Source organism: Mugil cephalus, chromosome 17 (assembly GCF_022458985.1).
Source record: "Mugil cephalus isolate CIBA_MC_2020 chromosome 17, CIBA_Mcephalus_1.1, whole genome shotgun sequence".
In the NCBI taxonomy this organism is placed as follows: domain Eukaryota; kingdom Metazoa; phylum Chordata; class Actinopteri; order Mugiliformes; family Mugilidae; genus Mugil; species Mugil cephalus.
In genome coordinates, this window is record NC_061786.1 from 11,391,562 (window position 1) to 11,410,797 (window position 19,236).

The window sequence follows — 19,236 nt, forward strand, 5'->3', positions numbered from 1 at the left end:
TGTGCAGCATTCATTACACAGATTTATTTAAAAATGAAACAGCTCAGGCTCAGAATAATACCGATTAGAAAAAAAAAAAAGTTGGTACACAAGCAATAATTTATTGAACTGAGCCATAATTTCTTATGACGTGATGTGACATCTATAATGAGGAAAAAAATTATTAAAAATAGCAAACTAAAATGTTTCCTGGTGTTCCAGGTCGACGCGATCATTACGTTGAATTTGCAGTTTCCTCACACTTTTGTCTCTTTGGGGCTGGTTCCTCTGAAGGCTCTATGGACACAGAAATAAAAGAGAGGAAGATTTTACTGTCCACCAAAGTAAAACAAAAAAAAAAAAGCTCTGGAATTTCAGTAAAAAAGGTACTGATAGTAAATATACTACAAACGTAATATATAAGATGATAACATAAAAAAAAAAACATGCTTCTTCTAGTGATAATACGTTTGTCAACGTATAGGGTTTTAAAAATTGCAAGGATTTTTGCTGTGAAATTTACATGATGGAACAAATACCACTGAAGTTAAGATAGAACTTAAAAGTACACGAATAATCAGGAAAGAATTGTTTAATCATGAAAAACAGACATGCTTGGGTTCGTGCTCCTTCCCTGCTGCCTCACAGAAAAAATAACTTTATATTTACATGTTTGATTGCAACATTCTTCAGATTATTTCTCACCTGTGTTCTCGTCGTCACTGCAGAACAGGACTTCTTTAGGGAGAGGGAATCTCACACACATCATATCTTTGTTGGGTGCTACGTTGCGCACAAAATGCACAGAGCATCGCCCCTCCAGGGGGAATCCGAGGCTGCGGGAAGCTCTCGCCACCACGTCCGAGTCGGGGTCGTTGTCTTTGGAGAAGCCATAGCAGTGCACCGTGGGTAGGTTCTCGTCACACGGAGGTTCCTGATGCAGGAGGCCTCTAAATGCGTCCAAGAACTCCAGAGCCAAGGCAGGAAGGTTCATCACCACATGGATACCGGCTTTCCCCTTCAGCAGGGCATACAGCTCCTGCTTCAACGGTCCCTGGATGAACGCTCTGCCGTCCAGATTGAAGGCTCTGACTTTGCTCTCCACCTTGTTGAGTTTGCAGTTGTGCTGCAGCCATCGGTACGACTCCGGGTTGAGATCGTTGGCTATTATGTTGGCACCCAAGCGGGCGGCTGGGACGGCGAAGGGTCCGACGCCGGCGAACACGTCGAACACCGTGTCGCCGCGTTTGATGAGCTGCACCACCCGCTGGTGCTCCGTGCTCAGCCGAGGGTTCCAGTATACACAAGAAAAGTCAAACTCGTATGTCACCCCATTTTCTTTTACCTGCAACGACATCACATGATAATCATTGTACACATAATATTATAAGAATAATGCCCATTTTTAAAAAAATATCTGATATGAAAAACACAGACGTGCATTTATCGTTAATGTGAAATAAATGTACATACTTTGGCGACCATGTTCTCCTCTCCAGCCAGGACCTCCATCTTGAAGTTGCGGTAAGTAGAGTCGATAATGTTTATTTTATTGACCACACAGGTCACACCGGGAGTTTTGTCCATGATCACCTGTCCTGCAGTGGAAGCAGCAGAAAAGTAGTAGCATCAAAGAAGCCCTGTTTGTATACGACGTGTTTGTACAACTCTTGTGTCTTGATATATTTTTAGATAAGACCTTATCATTCTTGTGGATACACTCCTTTAATGCTGCCTATCCCACAACAAATCAAGCGAGACAAAACAAATGTCTCGAGTTTCAAGTGGTGTCTATCATAAATATACAGTAAGGGTAACATCTGTGTTTGTTAATATTATAAGGGGGAAGCCAACACAGATAGGTATTAAGAACACTTCATGGTTGCATGTTGGTAAACATCAATACGTGTAATTTTCTTTATAATAATTCCCAGACTGTAGGATTTTATTGCATCTGGCTGGGAATATGCAGACTGCAACCAACTGAATATTCCCCCCCTCAACTTTCCTTTTCCAAGTGTGTAAGGGAACCTACGGTGGCCATCACCTCCAATGTACAAACGTCTCTCCCGGGTTTGGTTTGTCCACTGTGAGCTACTGTAGAAACATGGTGGGCTTCAAGAAGACCCACTTGATTAGATTAACCTGAGTGGCACATTGTAAGGTAACAGCTGTAAGTAGTAAGTGGTGAATAAACACCAATGAAAACAGAATTATGACACCTCTTCAATCCTACACACTGGCCATTATTTGCAGATGCAGTAACAAACATGCAAACTTTGACAAATATTATTATTTTATAAAAATTATTTGATTCACCCAGTTGATGGAAGATTTTAGGAGCGAATTTCACCTTCATCAAAACATCTGAGTAGGAAGGACTGAAGCTGTAGACAGTCATCTGTTATTCTGGAGTGAAATCTTACAACGTTTGCCTCTCACCTATGAGGTTTTTATACGGGAGCTGGTGCTCCCTCAGATTCATGTGTGCGATGTGTCCCACTCGGCTGAATGCGGACGTCACATCCTGGCCCTGAGGCAGCACGGCCTCCAGCACTTCTTCGCTCTTCAGGTTGTCGTAGGTCAGCTTCAGCTCATGGTAGTGCAGCTCCTCAGTGACACCGAAGGACCTCAGGGCCTCGGCTTCAGCCTCACTGAAGGAGCTCGGCGAGGACACTTTGTGGGGGTCCAACAGGACTAAACGGAAGTCACTGCTTTCCTCTTGGTCTTGAACAACTCTAGGCACACCTGGCCGCTGGATGGTCGACTTCTTCAGGCTCTTCACTACTTTGTTTAATACCCGTGTGGGTACCCGCAGAGCTGGCACTGTAATGGCCTGTGTGAAGGCCTCTTTGTCCAGGGAGGTCATACCCCGGACCGTGGGAGGGGGCTGGTACAGTTTGGGCTCCATTATAGGAGCAAAGCCTGGAGAGGATGCAGAGCAGAGGCTCCGGTACACACCGGCAGATTTGAGGTTTCTTTGCGTTTGAACAGAAGTATAAATTCTGGTGAGGAATCTGTAAAAGCAAAAGCGCGGATTTTACCATGCAGAAAAGTGAACACGCACATATTAACTCTAAGCAAGTGTTAAAGTTTAAGTAAACTTATCAAGTGGCAGCTATAAAATGAGCAAATAAGCTATTAGTGTCGAGAAAACTCATCCTGTGCTCACCTCAACATCTTTCGTCCTCAGACATGCTGGATCTGCGTCATCGGTAGGGGACCAGAGCGGACCGGTGATTGGTCGAACCCGCGGAGGCTCGAATTCTGATTGGTCGGTGTTTTTTCTGACGTGTCAGATGCGACGGAAGAGAGGGGCACGTGACGTCAGTCATCAACAACAACAGTCAACAGCTGACAAGTTCGATAAGAGGAGAGTTTAAAAGCGTTTTTAAAATGAACATGGTCTCATAATTCTGCGGCTTTTTGTCCGATACGTTAACCGGAGGGTTTGAGGCGAGCTCTGGGCCGGAGTTTTTTTTTTTTTTTTTTTTGACAATGAGCGTTAATAGGGACCCAAACTCAGACTGTGACTACACTGAAGGCGACGAGACTACACCTCTGTTTGGAAATGTAAGTAGGTTTTCTAGCGGTGTCATTCATTCGACTAAGAGCTAAGAGAAGATGAACTCCAAATATATAAAAACAGTAGTTTGTCTTCTGTTTTTGTAAACTGCCAAGGTCATCAGTAAATGAAACTGTCTGACTTGTCATAACTTTTCTTATGACAGAAATCACATGCTTTTGAACTTCCTCAGTGTTTTCTGCCCATGTCAGCACTTACAATGAAAGTCAACCCTAGAATAGAAGTTACATTATGAAGTTTAAATGATTATACTCACTTTTCTTATTTAAAGGCAAACGTTACAGATTTTACACATGATCTTTCCAAAGTGTGAATGTTGTATTCCTTTTATTTAAACTTAAATGTTTTATCCAAAGCAGTCACCATTAAATGTCTCTAAACGCTACCAGAATCATCCTTGGATATGTAATTTGTCTTATGGGAAGTAAACCACTCGTCAGGTTGTTTAAATAACAAAACAGTGGCCATAAGCAAAGTGTCTTAGATACATATAGCTCCTCTATAATCACTGACTTTGATTCTTTTTGGACCAGGTACACGAAAACCATATCCAGTCATTCTGTGAACTCAAATCATTTTTGTTTGTGATTTAACAAAAAATAAATAAATAAAACTTAAAAAAAAAAAAAAACATGGAAAACTAAGACATCCTGATGGAAATGGAAAATATGTCTGTATTACAATGAGGTGGCCATTTTTCTATTTTTCATGATGAATTGTTTTAATCATCTGACATAACTATTTTTAGTGGATTTCTTTTAAGATTCATCAGTAATAGTGGGTGAACTAACGTGTGTGGGTGGATACTTGTGATCTCAGTGTACTTACTCAAAAGTCTTTACATAAAATACAGACAGTGACTGTAGAAACATCTATTTACTTTATTTAATGAGCCATTGTCATATCATGGTAACCACTTAAAATGAACATCCACAGCAGATTCTTGATTAGTCGTCAGCCACTAATCTTACACTAACACACAAAAACAGTTTCGGTGAGATAAGCAGTAATTAATCTGTACTGCGGATTTTCTTGTTTGCCAACCATTCCCTTTACCTTCACATGACCCTGAATATGGATAAACAGTTTGAAAATAAGCAAAATTTATTTATGGCATATCCCAATGTCACGGTCAAAGTATTTTCAAATCCCTGTAATTTAATTTGTGTCTTGCCCTGCATTCAGTCTATATTCTCATCCGTCCAGTGTTGTAGTTTACGTCCAGTCTTTCGTTACTGTAACGGGGTGAATCGGATTCAGTGGCTTCGCAGGTCAATCCGAGCTTGTTGTTACACTGACACCAGAGTTGCCACTCGTTCTGTCCAGGATATCCCCCATTAGAGGGGTCAAGCAGTTTGGGCAGCTCCCCTTATCCTGAGCTCAGGCAGCTGTCCCACAGCCAGCACCTCAAATCCCTCCCCGTCCATTCCCATTTCCATCCCTGATCCTACATGCCACTGCAGTGTTGTTTCATGACATCCATCACCAGGGCCGGCCAGTTGTTCCTAATACCGTTGTCATCTATTCTCCTGAGGCTTTTATGAAAATAACCAGATTTCTTCTGCTCCGTTGTCTTCATGCTCATGCTTCATGCTTTACTTCAGTATATTTTATCCATGTGTTATTTGTGTTGTGTGAGCAGGGAGCAGTGCAAACCAGAGCCAGGGGAGCCTCCTTTGCCTCATCAGTTTTTAACCTGATGAATGCAATCATGGGCAGCGGCATACTGGGTCTGGCTTATGCTATGGCTGGAACTGGGATTATTGGTTTCTGGTAAGAGTGCATTAATTGTACAAACACCTTTTCAAGAAAATCAAAAAGAGATACAACTTTACATATACTAATTTATTCTTCCTCTCCCTTTCCTCTGTAGCATCCTGTTGATACTGGTCTCCAGTCTGGCGTCGTACTCCATACATCTCCTTCTGAAGCTGTGCGACCAAACAGGTGAGGAAATAACAAAGGACACACTTTGCTTCCTGCACTTGTGATTGAATCAGTGTGCGAGGAAGCTAACTGTTAGCTATTGTGTGTTTTGCTTTATTTACTGAATCACATCTGTGAGTGAATCAGGTGATATTTAAATGATGTTTAAAAAAAAAAGTGCAAATGAGGAGATAAAGCAGTGATAACAGTTTGATGTGGGTGATTGATTCCCAAACAGTTCCTGTTGTGTTCAGTGACGAAAGAGCCATCCTGCCTTATCCATGTCTGATTGTTTTTAACTGTAGGTATCAATTCATATGAAGACCTTGGAGGGAAAGCCTTGCAAAAACCAGGAAAAGTAAGTGTTTCTACCCTTTCAGATTGCTGAGTTTGCCCTGCCACTTATACTGCCACTTACATTTTCAACATGACCAGGAAATGTGTTCACACTAACAGCCTTTCCAAAATTCCTTTTAGGTTCTGGTTGGAATCGCTATTCTTATTCAAAATATTGGCGGTAAGTCAGCCTCACTGTGCAGTTACTTACATTATTTCTGACGTGTTGAATATAAACCGATTTTGTGGTTCTTAGAGAAGCAGAGTGGCGGAGAGGTTGAGGAGTGCTGCAGGGTCAGACTGCGGCCAGTTTATTTTCGAGGCGGATGGTGCCTCCTGCTGGTGACCAAAGGGCCTCGTGTTGAGGTTCCCTCCCTCCTTCCTCTAGGGCTATTATCTGGATCCCCTGATAACCTCTGACCCTCTAGCCGCTGTCCTCTCGGCCCCCTCCTCTGGGCCTGAAACATGACTTCTCCTCTAATTGATCGCTGATGGTAAACCCACTCCCACCCTCCGCGCGTTGAGTAACCTAATGGACCCCCCTCCCTTTATATCTCCCCACCCCCCCCCTTACTTCTCTCCCTCCCTCTCCTACTGCCATCTCTGCTCGTTCCACGGCCACAAACGGTGCTTCTCAGGCAGCCGAGAGCTGAGGTGATAGCTCCTCTGCAGTCATTAGTGGCACAGCTGAGTGGATTATTGCCATGCCCTCTGGTATGTTTGTGGTTTTCCCAGCATGGGGCAGTATGTGTGAGAGTGTGAGAGCCAGCACTCCAGCATGCATCTGTCTATACCCCGGGCCCCTTTTATAAGAGTGCAATTAGCCTCACTCTGGGTAAACATTCATCTGCGCTGCCAAAGGCTGATGGGCCAATTGACCTTAATTACTGGCCAGCCCACGGCTCTCACAGCCTGCCTCTCCCCGTGCTCTTAATGAAATGAAAGTGGCTCTGTCTTATGTTGAACACAGCCTCCTACTATTTGCTGACCACACAGGGAAGGTTTACCTCAAGTGTCCTTCAACTTTACATACATGTGTAGTTTTCCTACCACTTGGTCAATAACGATTCTTTTTCTTCACTCAAGGGCCTTTTTTTTTTTTTTTTTTGTTTAGAGACGTAAGTATTATCTTTCCAGGAATCCCAGTAGAAGTCGTGTTGTGCTTACAGTAACCAACTGCATGAAACTAAACCATTGCATCATGCCTCTGTGTGATCCCTGTCAGTGTGCCTTTATTCATTTGTGCGGTTGAAAACAAAGTGTTTTTTGTGGTTTGCTTAAATTGACAGATGGACTTTTTACAGGGAAAGATTTTTTGGCGAATACACCAAAGCAGCCAGTGCCTCAGAATAACCTCTTATTGACGGATCTTTTAAGAGTTTTTTTTTTTTTTTTCTCAGAGAGAGAATGTCCTTGTGTCTGTGTGGGCTGGAAGGGTTATTGGAGGAATTTTCTTTTATAAACAAATACAGGATCCGGGGGATTATAGCTGGGCTTATTTAACGGCGAGCGCAAGGCCTGCCCCGGGGCAATAATGTCTCAGCTAACTCCGGCTATGCCTGGCTTCACAAATCTAAATACCTTAACATTATCTCCCCTTTATGACTGACCACACACTGTATCCGAATCCCCTTTTTCCGTCCCCATCTCTCGGTGTTCCCTTTCCCATTGTTCCTCCTGGAGATTTTGGGGCTTGCAGGAAGTGACCCCGGTCCCTGCTCTGATTGGCCGTCTGAGTGAACGGGGAAGTATCTTGTTTCCTAGTGAGGTGGAGAAGGGGGAGAAGTACCTGGATTAGCGTCAGAGATCATTATTGTTACCATTCCTCCCCCCCTCGCGCTTCTTCTTCTGCTTCTTCCCGGCTGCTCCTGCAGTTGGAGGACCTGCATAATGTCTGCTCCTCCGCGACGAGGGCTTTGCTGGCGATCCCTTTGAGCTGCCTTACCTGTCCGTTTGCATTAACGCAGAGCAGCGGTACCCATTTCCTCACACTGGAAAACGCACATCATCCTCACAGCAATTTAGAATTGCTTGTGGCACAATGCAGTCATCTCGTCTGTGTTTGTGATTTACTGGTTTGGTATGATTGTGTGGCTTTTTTTTTTTTTTTTTTAATGTTGAAAACATTTTCTGAATCTTTTTTTTTTTTTTTCCTCCCCTCAGCCATGTCATCCTATTTGTTCATCTTGAAGTCAGAGCTTCCTGCAACCATCAGCAGCTTCTTGAGCCAAGACAACACAGGGTGGGTATACACACACGACACTGTGAGCTCCCTGCACTCGCCCAAAAGGAAATTTAGTGTAAAATCTGTCACAGCTGTGGCTAAAACCAAGTCATTTTTTTAAATTAGCCTCCGTAAGATAAAGAACGCGTCATCCCTGTTCCCATGATGGCGTAGATTATACATTTGACCTCCAAATACATCAAATTTGACGCTTGTGCACCACAAAACTACACAAACTGAAATTAGTTGGGCAAGAAGAAATGAGTGAGTAATGTAGTGGAAGAGGATCTCTCACCAAACCACTGTGCAGTACTAATAATTTCTCTATGAGCGATTGGAGGGAAAGCTGTTGGATAGCGTGAAACATGCCCAGAGGAAATGTATTCATGGTGGAGAGCCATTCATCACCTATCAGCAGCAGGCTGTGTCTTTCATTGGCCTACGTGGATGAGCCTGCAGCTCCTCCTTGGCCAAGAATGTAACTTCTATTGCTTTATTATTGGCCACACTGGTTTAAGCAAGAGTTGTAGCTGCTCTCAGCCCTATCCGTCAACATCTGAATCTTCCGCACACAGCTGCTTTTTATTAGTGCGCTCTTTTCACCCCCAAATCTCTCACACATGTTCCCAGAATCAGACTGATACAAGGCGATATCAGTTTTGCCATTCTAATTACAGCTCGCTGCTGAGGGAAACAAAACATTTCTGTTAATGAGCGGCTTTGGGACGTTAACAGACGCTCAATTCCATCAAAGCCTAAATAAACGAGTTGTTTTATATCGAAACGCATTAGTGTTTTTTTTCTGGCCCGTTTATAATAATATAACGTCAGAGCGAAAAACAAAGTCGCAGACTCCATGTCCTGTCTCTCTCGTCGTTTGAACAGCTTTTTGTTGATTTGGATTTATGTTGATCTTTAGCGCTGTTTGGAGATTGACTCATTGGCAGTCATACGCCTGCCTTAACTGAGAGCTATCCGGCGTCTTGTTATAGCGTGAAATGTTCTACATTTCATGGGTCTTGTAGGTATCCTGCGTCTTTACATTAAGCCTGGAGCCTCCTGAGAATCGATGCTAATGGGGAATTTTTTTTTTTTTCATCCCTGAGTCCGTGAGAGTGCAGAAGGGGTTTAATTAAGCTGCAGACGAGGGCTTTATTCTAAACTTAGGTTAGGGTAGAAGTGATTGGACAAGAGGGACTCATAGTCAGAGCAGAGGTCTTCCTGACATCCAGTTACAGGGCAGAAACCGCGTAGACGTAGAGACAAATCCATCAGCGCCTACGGTAACGCCACAGCTGTGAAACTGCCAAACAGGGGTCAGTGGGTGTTGATGTGGTCAGAGCAGGTGCTGCTCACTCTGGGAGCCCCATAAAGAGTGGTGGAGCCAGTCCCCCGTGACCCCACGCTGCGCTCCCAACATACAGCAGCGCCAGGCAACACCCTTCCCACCCCGACCTCGACCCCGTTGGAGCCGGCATGCCTTCTACATGTGTCATCTCGAAAAGACCACCCTCCCTCCTCCTCCTCCTCCTCCTCCTCCTCTTCCTCTTCCAGCTCCCCAATCCCGAATAAACCGCCAAGGCTATCCCTCAGCAAAGGAAAATATTATTCCCCCTCTCTGTGAAATGTGGTCACATCTGATGGAGCGACACAACGTTTGCATGTGAATTACATAATTGTTATGGTTTGCAAGAGCTAAAGCCCTTAATTCGTACCACATGATGGATCTGTCGCTCCATATTTGAGCACGAAATGGAGACAAATTTCCAGAGCTGGTCCATCTTAAAGGCACGTTGCTTTACTCTCTGCTGCCCCTGACATTTCAGTGCTCGGGAGATCACGATCAGAAATGTGGCTCAATTTGACACTGACCTTTTAATGCTTCCTGTCCTCGCTGGGTTTTTCAGAAATGCCTGGTATGAAGATGGCAGGTTGCTTCTGATCATCGTTGCACTTGCTGTTGTCCTACCTCTGTCGATGTTGCCTAAAATAGGTAAGTCAGTAGATCTAGCTGCAGCTTCTTTATTTGTGATCAGCGTCTTACATCAGCTTTCTCTCGCCCTCGCAGGCTTCCTCGGTTACACCAGCAGCATCGCATTCTTCTTCATGCTGTACTTTGCTGTTGTGGTAAGCTCTGACAAAGACCTCCACAAGTTTGTTGGTTTCTCCCGGTGTTGACTTGGCGCATCGTCTCGTCTCCAGGTCGTCATCAAGAAGTGGTCCATCCCCTGCCCGCTGCCTCACAATGTGACTACCCTGTCAGGTGACTTCCAGGTAGCAACACACGGTATTTCTTTCAGCTAGTGCGCACACATTCATACATCAGACAGCCTGGCTATGAGTTGGGTAGTCTGGGCTAGACGGTCATGGCTATGGGATTTAGGAGGAAAACCCATGAGATTGAGTTTCCTTATTGTGTCAGCTCTGGCTGATGAGGACCAGAGAAGGCTGCAGGGAGCTGTGAATGGTGATGGAACTCAGTCCTAAAAGGAAGGAAGCCCAAGTGACCTTGTCTGATCCTGGAAATAAACTCTGACCTTTAGGAATTATAAAGACCGTTCTTTAACTTCCACCCTGGCATGGGTTAACTCCAATGATTTCTACCCTCCACCTCTGGAGCCAGGCATCAGAATTCAGCTTTCTACTTTCTATTTGCAGCAGCTCTGCGGAAGTCGTCTCCTCTCAGAAATAACATGCACCCTCTGCTCTCCTCTTTTTCTCCAGATATCAAATTCCTCTGACTCAGAATGCACACCCAAACTCTTCGTCATCTCCAGTAAGGTACGCATTCGGAACCACAGTTTTTCCCTCCCCTCTGCACGCGCACAGCCTCAGAGGTGGCGGTGACAAAGTGTCGAACGTCCGTCCGCTGCAGTTGCTTGACTCTGGTGACAGGTCGCACTCTCGCCCGTGAAGGATTGGTTTGTGTACGTGGAACCCGAGAATGGTGTGTGGCTGTCGTTCACATTTATGTTACACGTAAAGTTCATACGTACACGTGACACGGAATTACACTAAACACGTGTAATGAAAATACAACAGGGACAAATGATCCCATTGTATTATATGTACCTGTTGTATAGGGTAATTAAAGGGAAGTTTCAAGAAAATTCCCACCTTAATTCTGCGTTATCACTCAGCAGCCTGGACTGTAATTGCTCCTCAACAAACCATACCTTGACCCACCTGCCCCTCACTCCTGTGTAACTCTGAGCTGATAATTTGTTAATGGCAGCTGTGCTCTGACCTGTGTGTGTTGCAGAGTGCCTACGCCATCCCCACAATGGCTTTCTCCTTCCTCTGCCACACGGCTATCCTGCCAATCTACTGCGAGCTGGACCGGTCAGTTTCTCAGCTTTTACCTTAACTTCCGCTTAAAAGTTACTAAACCAGCCGGTCACATAGAAACTTTACGCTGTGTTTGTTTCTTCGTGTGTTTCAGACCCACCAAAGTCAGGATGCAGAACGTTGCAAACATCAGTATTGGCCTCAGCTTCCTGATGTACCTAATTTCTGCACTGTTTGGCTACCTCACCTTCTACGGTGAGTCTGCAGGGACACGCAGTGTAGAGTTAAAATGAGTCATTTCAGTTTTTATTGAGATTCCAGGCACGATATCCGACAGCTATTTAGATAAAAAAGTAAGAAACAGTGTCAAAAACACAATTTATTTGTAACAATTTCTCCTATTCTTTGTCATTTGTAGCACGAACATTAAAACAGAACTCTTGGTAGAACATTTCACACAGGTTTCTTTCATTTTCTTGACAATGGCAACATTTAGTGTGTTTTTACATTTTATATTTAGATTAACAAAGCAGCACAATATAGAAAACATTAAGCATGTGTAGGATTTATAAACTAATTCCACCAGATTCACACTGATTTTTCTTAAATCAGCTTTTTTTATTCTTTCTTTTTTCATTTATATATAAAGTATTTAATCAAAGTTTGAGGACGTATCCTTTGGAGGCTATTGTGTTAATCCCATTCACTCAGTGCTTTCACTTAAAATCCCAGCCTGTTCTTTTAAGATCAAGAATAAAATCTGTAATTAATTAAAATATTTTGTCACGGTGTTAAAAGCAAATGAGTGGTGCTTGAGTTTGACCTTTCAAGGGCTTCAGTTAAATGTTTAATGAGATTGTTGTGGCACCAGTGATACCTTGTTTTGTTTTATAGGCAAACTGGAAAGGGCTTTAAAAGATCTGAGTCTGAGACAATGATTCAATGGTTGATCATTTTCTCCAAACGCTGTATTAGATTTGAATGCTTAATAAACAGGTTTCACCACGTTCCAACACATGTTGCCTGCTTACACGGTTTAATAAGACAGCACTCCGTTGTTTTGCCCTCCTATATCATCTATAACTGCTGTTAAAATATTTGTTCTCGCTGCTTCATCAAAGAAAGCTGCCGTTGACCTGTTCTCAGAGTTCCCTCACTCTGCCCGTTTCCTGATTGTAGCTCACGTGAACTCTGAGCTGCTGCTCGGTTATGATGCCTACATGCCACGGGACATACTGGTGATGACGGTGCGGCTGGCCATCCTCCTCTCTGTGTTGCTGACCGTACCACTCATACACTTCCCTGTGAGTACACCACAATCTTCTTTTTTAACCTCCTGAATTTTTAATTTCTCCAAGGTATTTGGGATGTGTAGAACTATAAAAACTAAGCATCATCTTTGAACAGGAAGTCGTTTTGGAAAACAAATATGTCCTTATATGTGGACATGGGGATTATTTCACTCTTTATTATAATACAGTCAATAATATGTTACAAAATATAAAACTGAACATGGCTGCGCAAAGACGGAATTGCAAATAATGAATTTCCAACATCCTCAAGCGAGAGTATTTGCTAATTAGTGAAGTTATAGCCAGTTACCATTGATGGAATTTGTTGCGTTTTCCCATCATACTAAACTATATAAGTTAATAAACTTAAATACACAAGTTTCAACTGTAAAATTTTATGAGGTTTTGTACATTTTTGCTCTTTTGTTACATGATCAGCTGCAGAATGAATCCACTGAAATGACCTCTATCTTATTTTTACACCAACTAGTATCTAGTTATGAGGATAAAAGTTTAAATGAAGCAGAATTAGCTGCAACAGTAAAACTTAACGTCCCCATATGAGGACGCAGGGTCTCAGGAGGTTAACATAACGTAATTTCTTTATTTTCTTTACTATTAAGCAGATTTATTTATTGTTTGTGTTTCTGCTCTTCTACATTTACTTTTTAGCCCTTACTAAATGAATTTATAGATTTTAATTGTAATCACATTGCATGAGTTCTGTTAGGCCTCAATAAGCTGTGTTTATACTGCAGGCTCGTAAAGCCGTGATACTGCTGCTGTTTGGTGATCGTCCCTTCTCCTGGCTGATCCACATCGTGTCGACTCTAATCATCCTGAGCATGGTGCTGCTTCTGGCCATCTTCGTGCCTGATATTAGAAATGTGTTTGGCGTAGTAGGTATGTGACTCCCGTTTGAAATACAGGAAAACAAATGTTCGTTAGATGTTGCGCATGTCATAATTTAACTGTAACCTTTTAAATATTTGCATAGGTTTTCAACTAATACAGACATTAAGAGCCGCCATTATGTCAGCATACTACAGTTATTGATTGGGGCGGCTAAAAACACAGTATCTGCTTATACATAATTAATGCAGTAGGCCTGCGCCAACAGTTTATCAAGCTCCAGTTATCATACATGCACTGCAATAAAAGTGCCTTTCCTGTATGTTCCTCAGGATCAACAACGTCCAGCTGTTTGTTGTTTGTTTTCCCGGGCATCTTCTACCTCAAGATCAGCAGCCAGCCGCTCAGATCCTGTGACTCCATCGGGGTAAATACACCATGCTCAGTATAAATACATCTAAAGCTCAAGCTACAGAGACTCTCTGAGCTCACATTCATGAAGCGTTCTCTTTTATGCAATGTGTTCTTTCTTTGTCTCTAGGCTGTCGTTCTTGTGGTCCTCGGCTTGATTATGGGCATCATCAGTTTGTCTGTCATTATCATCACATGGGTGCAGAGCTCCTAGCGCATTATAGACCCAAATCAAGGGCAAAAGAAGGGAAAAATACACCAAAGAAACTGAATGCTGCACAAATAAAGGGAACAGATGAAAGCTGACTAGCCACAGGTATATTCAGATACTCAGGTATATTATTTATGGTAAAGGTATTCTTAACACTACGTTAGTGTTTTTCTGTACTTTCTTACTAATCCATTCCAAACTAGGTTCATCTTCTACATGCTGATCTTCAGACTGTGCCAAATTTTTAACCTGTCTGGAACAGCAGATGTCTGAGGTTTATTTTATCAGAACATTATGAGAACGTGCAAATCACCTTATTTTTTATGTGCTTGGTTTTTAACTTGTCATATAATATATATCTCATATTGTTGGGCCAAGTGTAAAAGATCAGCTCTGTGTATCTAAAAATGTTATTTTTGATGAAGTCTGAGCTCACACACAATAAATGATGCCAAGTTTTTTTTTTTTTTTTTTTTTTTGTACTGTTTTTGAAATAGTTTTTATCCTTTAATCTTTATTAGTTCGCCACTCACCAGCCAAACTTGGGGTATGATTGTTTCTCCTTTCCAAATCGCTGGCGTTTAATAAAAAAAAATTTCATGTAACGACATGTCGGCCTGCTCATTTAACTACGTACGCGTCTTTATTGGTATTGTGGAAAACTCATCAGTCAGATTCTTGCGCCCGATAGGCAGACGCAGCATTGACACCGAGCCACGCTCCTCTCTGTTGTAGTGTGGGTTCAGCTTGTAGCTAATGAAAGCCACATGGCCTGTACGTTTCTAATCATGAGGCTGTTTAGGTTGTCTGCCTCTGGAACCTGCGGCCACCCGACTGCTGCTTTTAATCTGAGGAATTAGGAAGGTCGGCCCGTCAGCCCGCTGCAAAGAGCGGTGGCTCCCCTGTTTTCACGCCCGCCCTAAAGGGAGGAGGTTCTTCAGTGCGGCAAACATCTCCAGCTTCCATCCACCGCTCTGGATGACCCTCCCTTAAGCACTAACATTACCACAGTGTAAAAAATAATCGATCACAAGACATTCACTTTTTGTGTATAATACTGGATAATTTAACCTCTTCTGTTTTTAGTGTTGAAATATGAAAAGGACTGTAGCTGCTTTTAAGTTAAGCTGATTAATGAGAATTAATAGATGTATAAAGAAGCATAAATTTTGAATACATGGCCTTCTGCCCACGGACGGCACAAGATTGCCCCCTAGTGTGCGACTGTGTTCACGGCAGAACAGCTCATCCTCCTTTCATGAATCTTCCTCTCATGCTTTGCAACAGCCTTGCTAGGGAGAGAGATGCTCCAATTTTCTCCCAGTTTTATTATGTGTTGGAAACGTTCGTTTTAACGCACACCAGAGCTGTTTTTATGGAGGCCTGACTGGGGCATGAGCCCTCACCCCCGGGGTGGGAGTGTTTTTGTTTAGTTAAACTCACTCACACCCTGGGCCCATGTCCAGCAGTATGACAACACCATCTCCCAGGGTTAAAGGATGGAATGAGGCGGAGGGACGATGGTGGGCTGAAATTAAGTCCCTGTTGGCAGCCTCCGCTTTTGTGTTGTTTCAAGAGGTGTCGGCTGTGTTCTTTGAAAATGATTTTCTGTTGTTGGAAATCAAGATAGCGGCTGGCTCTGATCCCGCTGTCCTCACGCTGACCTTTGACATACTTTAGCGTCTTATTCTTTAATTCTGCTGCCTTTGCTGAAACAAAAAAAGAAAAGAAAAGCAAAAAAGCCAGGAATAACTGGAACTGCAAAAAAAACCTCTGTTCACTCCACATTTCTCCGTTTGATTGGAACCTGTTAGAGATTAGTATTGGCGTAAAGCAGAGCCAACGCAGTCTTCCATTTCCTCTTCCTGTTTGTGTTTCAACAGCCACAGTCCAACGTGCCTTCACAGGTAGTGGATGTCAGAAATCTGCAGCGGAGCTGGAAACACGCACAACATCTGCTTTCTGTTTACCCGCATAATCTTGTTCAACAGGCATTCCTGGCTGAAAGGTGCTTCAAGGGTCTTTTCACATAAGCTTTTTAATGCCGGTTGGCATGATGAGTGGTTTCCCTTGTTAGTCACGGTTGGGACTGCAACTCAGCAAATGTCATCGATATGCGAGTGTCATCACTGATGAAGTGCTCTCCATTTAATTTTTTTTTTTTTAAGCTTTCCTCCCATTCACTTCGTTTCCTCGGTCTACCTTCACTCCATGCTGCTTTTCTGCTTTTAATCGATTTCCACGCTCTATCAGTAAACATGCTCTTTGTGTCACAGTAAAAGCATTCCTCGCTCTGAGGACTCTTTTTAAGACAGCAGATGCGTTGGTCATTGAAAAAAACGTACCTTATTTACACTGAAATTTCTTCATGCTTTTTATTAAGTCCTATTGAAAAGGGCCAGGAACAGGGAAAGTTCATGTTTCCTATTAGAACACTGTCAGCCAACAAAAGGTGAGGACAAATGTGTAACGGCAAAAACGGACCATTATCAACAGCTATACAGGCTCCACTTATCTTACTATATCTTTTTATATGTACCATTGTGCCATTTGACATTGTCATCTCCTTCTGCTTTTTGTGTCTCAGACAATCCGGGCTGGATACGTATGTCCTTCACCTTCCTTCCATTGTGGCTGTCAGAGCACCGCAGGCTGCACAAAGCTGCCTTTTACCAAAAACGCTGAAAACTCCAGTGCTTAACCATTGTGCTCGGCAAACACGTCGTCAGGCACAATGGTGGCTCTTGAAACTCGGGTGGAACTGATCGACACCCACATCACCTGTCAGTCCGCACTCAGGGCCGCACAATGACAGCAGCTCAATGAATGACATAAAAAAGAAAAAGATTGCTAGATTGCGGTCCTCATAGTCACGGAAACGATGCACGTCTCGGGGAGACGGAGAGCGACAGAGGTTTTATATTGTCAGGGCCAAAATCAAGGTCAAGAGTGAAAGAAGCCCTCTGTAAACAAACAAGAGGAGGCTTCCACTGTTTTAAGAAGTATTGCTGCGCTTAGTTATTTTGGCAGATGATGAGCAGGGGGTGGAGGGGCTGCAAGGTTATTGATGGAGGCTCAGTGGTCAGCGGCGCAGTATGAGATCCAGTGTTTTTCATTGCCGAGTGGGAGTGAGCTTGTGTCTCTGCTATCCCATCAGCCCAGGGCTCAGCTCTTAATGCGGTCCTGACGCCTTTCTGGCGCAGGGGCCACGCTGCCTCACATCTGGAGCCAATTACCCTGGAGGGGCTGTGACAGAGCCCCCACAACCACCACCACCACCACCCTCCTCTGTCCAAAGCAGCTCTGACCACTCTTGCAGTTGCATTCCTCCGGTTTTCACAACGACATGCTTTATTTGGAAGAGAACCACATCCTCCGCACTGACCAGAATTTAGTTTTTCTTGCCATCTAATATCAGCTGATAGTTTATTAAGCTACCAGGCCACGATCCCAGCGTCCCCTTTCAGAATCCAGCCAGGGAGCTTATCATTTCATACATTTACCCCATTTCTCTCTTTATTTGCTCCTCCTTTCTCTGGCATTTTTTTGGTATAATTTCTTTAGAACGGTGTTACCTTAAGTCTTGTTTCCAGTGGCGGGGGACTGGCCGTAAACACGTTTTGTGAAAAAAGCACGTTTAGCACCAAATCAGCTTTTGCGCATGTGATTTATGGAGTGCCTCCGCTTCCACACAGGAGAGCCCCAGGGATACTTATATGTGTGTTCAGCATGTAGGTTTCCACACGGCCCCACCTGAGGGAAAGTTGGGGTTTTGCGACTGGACTGCAGGATGGGGGTTAGTCCCGGTGCTCGGACGCAGTGACTGATGGATGTAATTGAGTTTGCGGCGGCGCAGGAGGAGCGGTGGGGGTGTATACTGGCCCCAGGAGGATTTCTCTCACCGAGGTCAAAGGAACGAGGAATGGGCTTCACCATATCTGGGCCGTACTCTCCCTGGTCCCCACTCCCCTGTTTGGCACCAATGCTATGGTTCATTAGCTGCAGCTATAGGGTTGTACCTGGGCACGGAGCCAGAGGATTGAGCTATCCTGGGTTACACGGACATAAATTGGAGCACAGCCTGTGAAGAAAAATGTGGAAACTCTACAGGTGGCTGAAATTACACAGAATAAGAAGGAATCAGTCTGCTCTGAAATATGGGGAGTTTTTGGTAGCTGGACCTGTGCTAGTGCACAATAAAATTTTGGCATCTCGAGGAGATACATCAGCATTTGTGTGTGTGTGTGTGTGTGTGTGTGTGTGTGTGTGTCTAAGACGTGCACACGCTCCGGGTGTGTACATGTACACATCTAGCTCACAAGTCAGACGTCTCCCGCGAGTGCATAAATTCAGGATTTTGACCATGACAACCACTTACAGTGAAAGTCAGGCTGGAATGAGGAGGAAGTGGTGCAGGGCAAAGAGCCACGGAGTTGCCAGACAGAAGAGGAGGGGGAGAAAAAAAGAGGAGCAAAAAGAGGGGATCCAGTGGCAGAACAAAGAAACAAAATAAATCACCCCGGACTGTAAAAATGCCAGGTCTGGCTCCGCGGCTAAGACAGTGTGGAAGTGGAAATATATAGATTTTTTTTTTTTTTAAGTGGCTCCATCATAAGAGAGATTTAAACAGAGAAACGGAGGAGGGTGGAAGGTGAGGAGGAAAAATAAATAAATATCACAGTGTTGTTCTGCCCTCTGCTGGACAGTTAAATAAAATAACTTCATGTAGGAAAACTCGTAACCTTTCTCATACCGTCTAGAACAACATTTAAGTTCCCTTCCCCCAAGGAGTTGGATAACTCAAATTATGTGGGTAGCGCATGCACACACATACAAGAAAGTTTGCTCTTGTTGGTCAAGGTGATCTGAAGCATAAATTTGAGGTCTTTTATCCCTTTATTTGTTTTTTATTTGTAAGTTTTAGATAGAAAGCTTCGCCGCTGCTGGCTGTGTGTTGACACTCCTGCACCGGGGCGATCCGCGCTCCGCCTGCTTTATCATTACGACCTCCTCTACTCAGAAAGGTCATGTCTGAGAGGTTGTTTACAAGACAGCCTGGATCCGAGGGATGTGCAAGCTCTGGGACCCCGGCCCTTTATTTATAACAGCTGGAGCAGAGAGATGTGGAGCA

The 19,236-nt window shown here is 43.7% G+C and overlaps 2 protein-coding genes across 2 annotated transcripts; one reads left to right on the plus strand and one right to left on the minus strand.

The window, feature by feature from the left end:
• On the minus strand, positions 1-3,210 carry trmt5 (tRNA methyltransferase 5). Its single transcript, XM_047611010.1, has 5 exons — positions 3,152-3,210; positions 2,422-2,996; positions 1,453-1,577; positions 685-1,324; positions 1-276 (listed from the first exon to the last, which is right to left on the minus strand). The coding sequence occupies exons 1-5, from the start codon at positions 3,157-3,159 to the stop codon at positions 215-217; spliced, it is 1,410 nt and encodes a 469-aa protein (XP_047466966.1). The 5' UTR covers positions 3,160-3,210; the 3' UTR covers positions 1-214.
• On the plus strand, positions 3,211-14,724 carry slc38a6 (solute carrier family 38 member 6). Its single transcript, XM_047611011.1, has 16 exons — positions 3,211-3,552; positions 5,208-5,338; positions 5,439-5,512; positions 5,797-5,849; positions 5,969-6,008; positions 7,991-8,069; positions 9,959-10,044; positions 10,120-10,178; positions 10,254-10,325; positions 10,776-10,832; positions 11,314-11,393; positions 11,494-11,594; positions 12,519-12,643; positions 13,390-13,534; positions 13,816-13,910; positions 14,025-14,724. Exons 1-16 carry the CDS (start codon positions 3,478-3,480, stop codon positions 14,106-14,108), a joined length of 1,356 nt encoding a protein of 451 aa, XP_047466967.1. The 5' UTR covers positions 3,211-3,477; the 3' UTR covers positions 14,109-14,724.
• Positions 14,725-19,236: the final 4,512 nt, after the last annotated feature.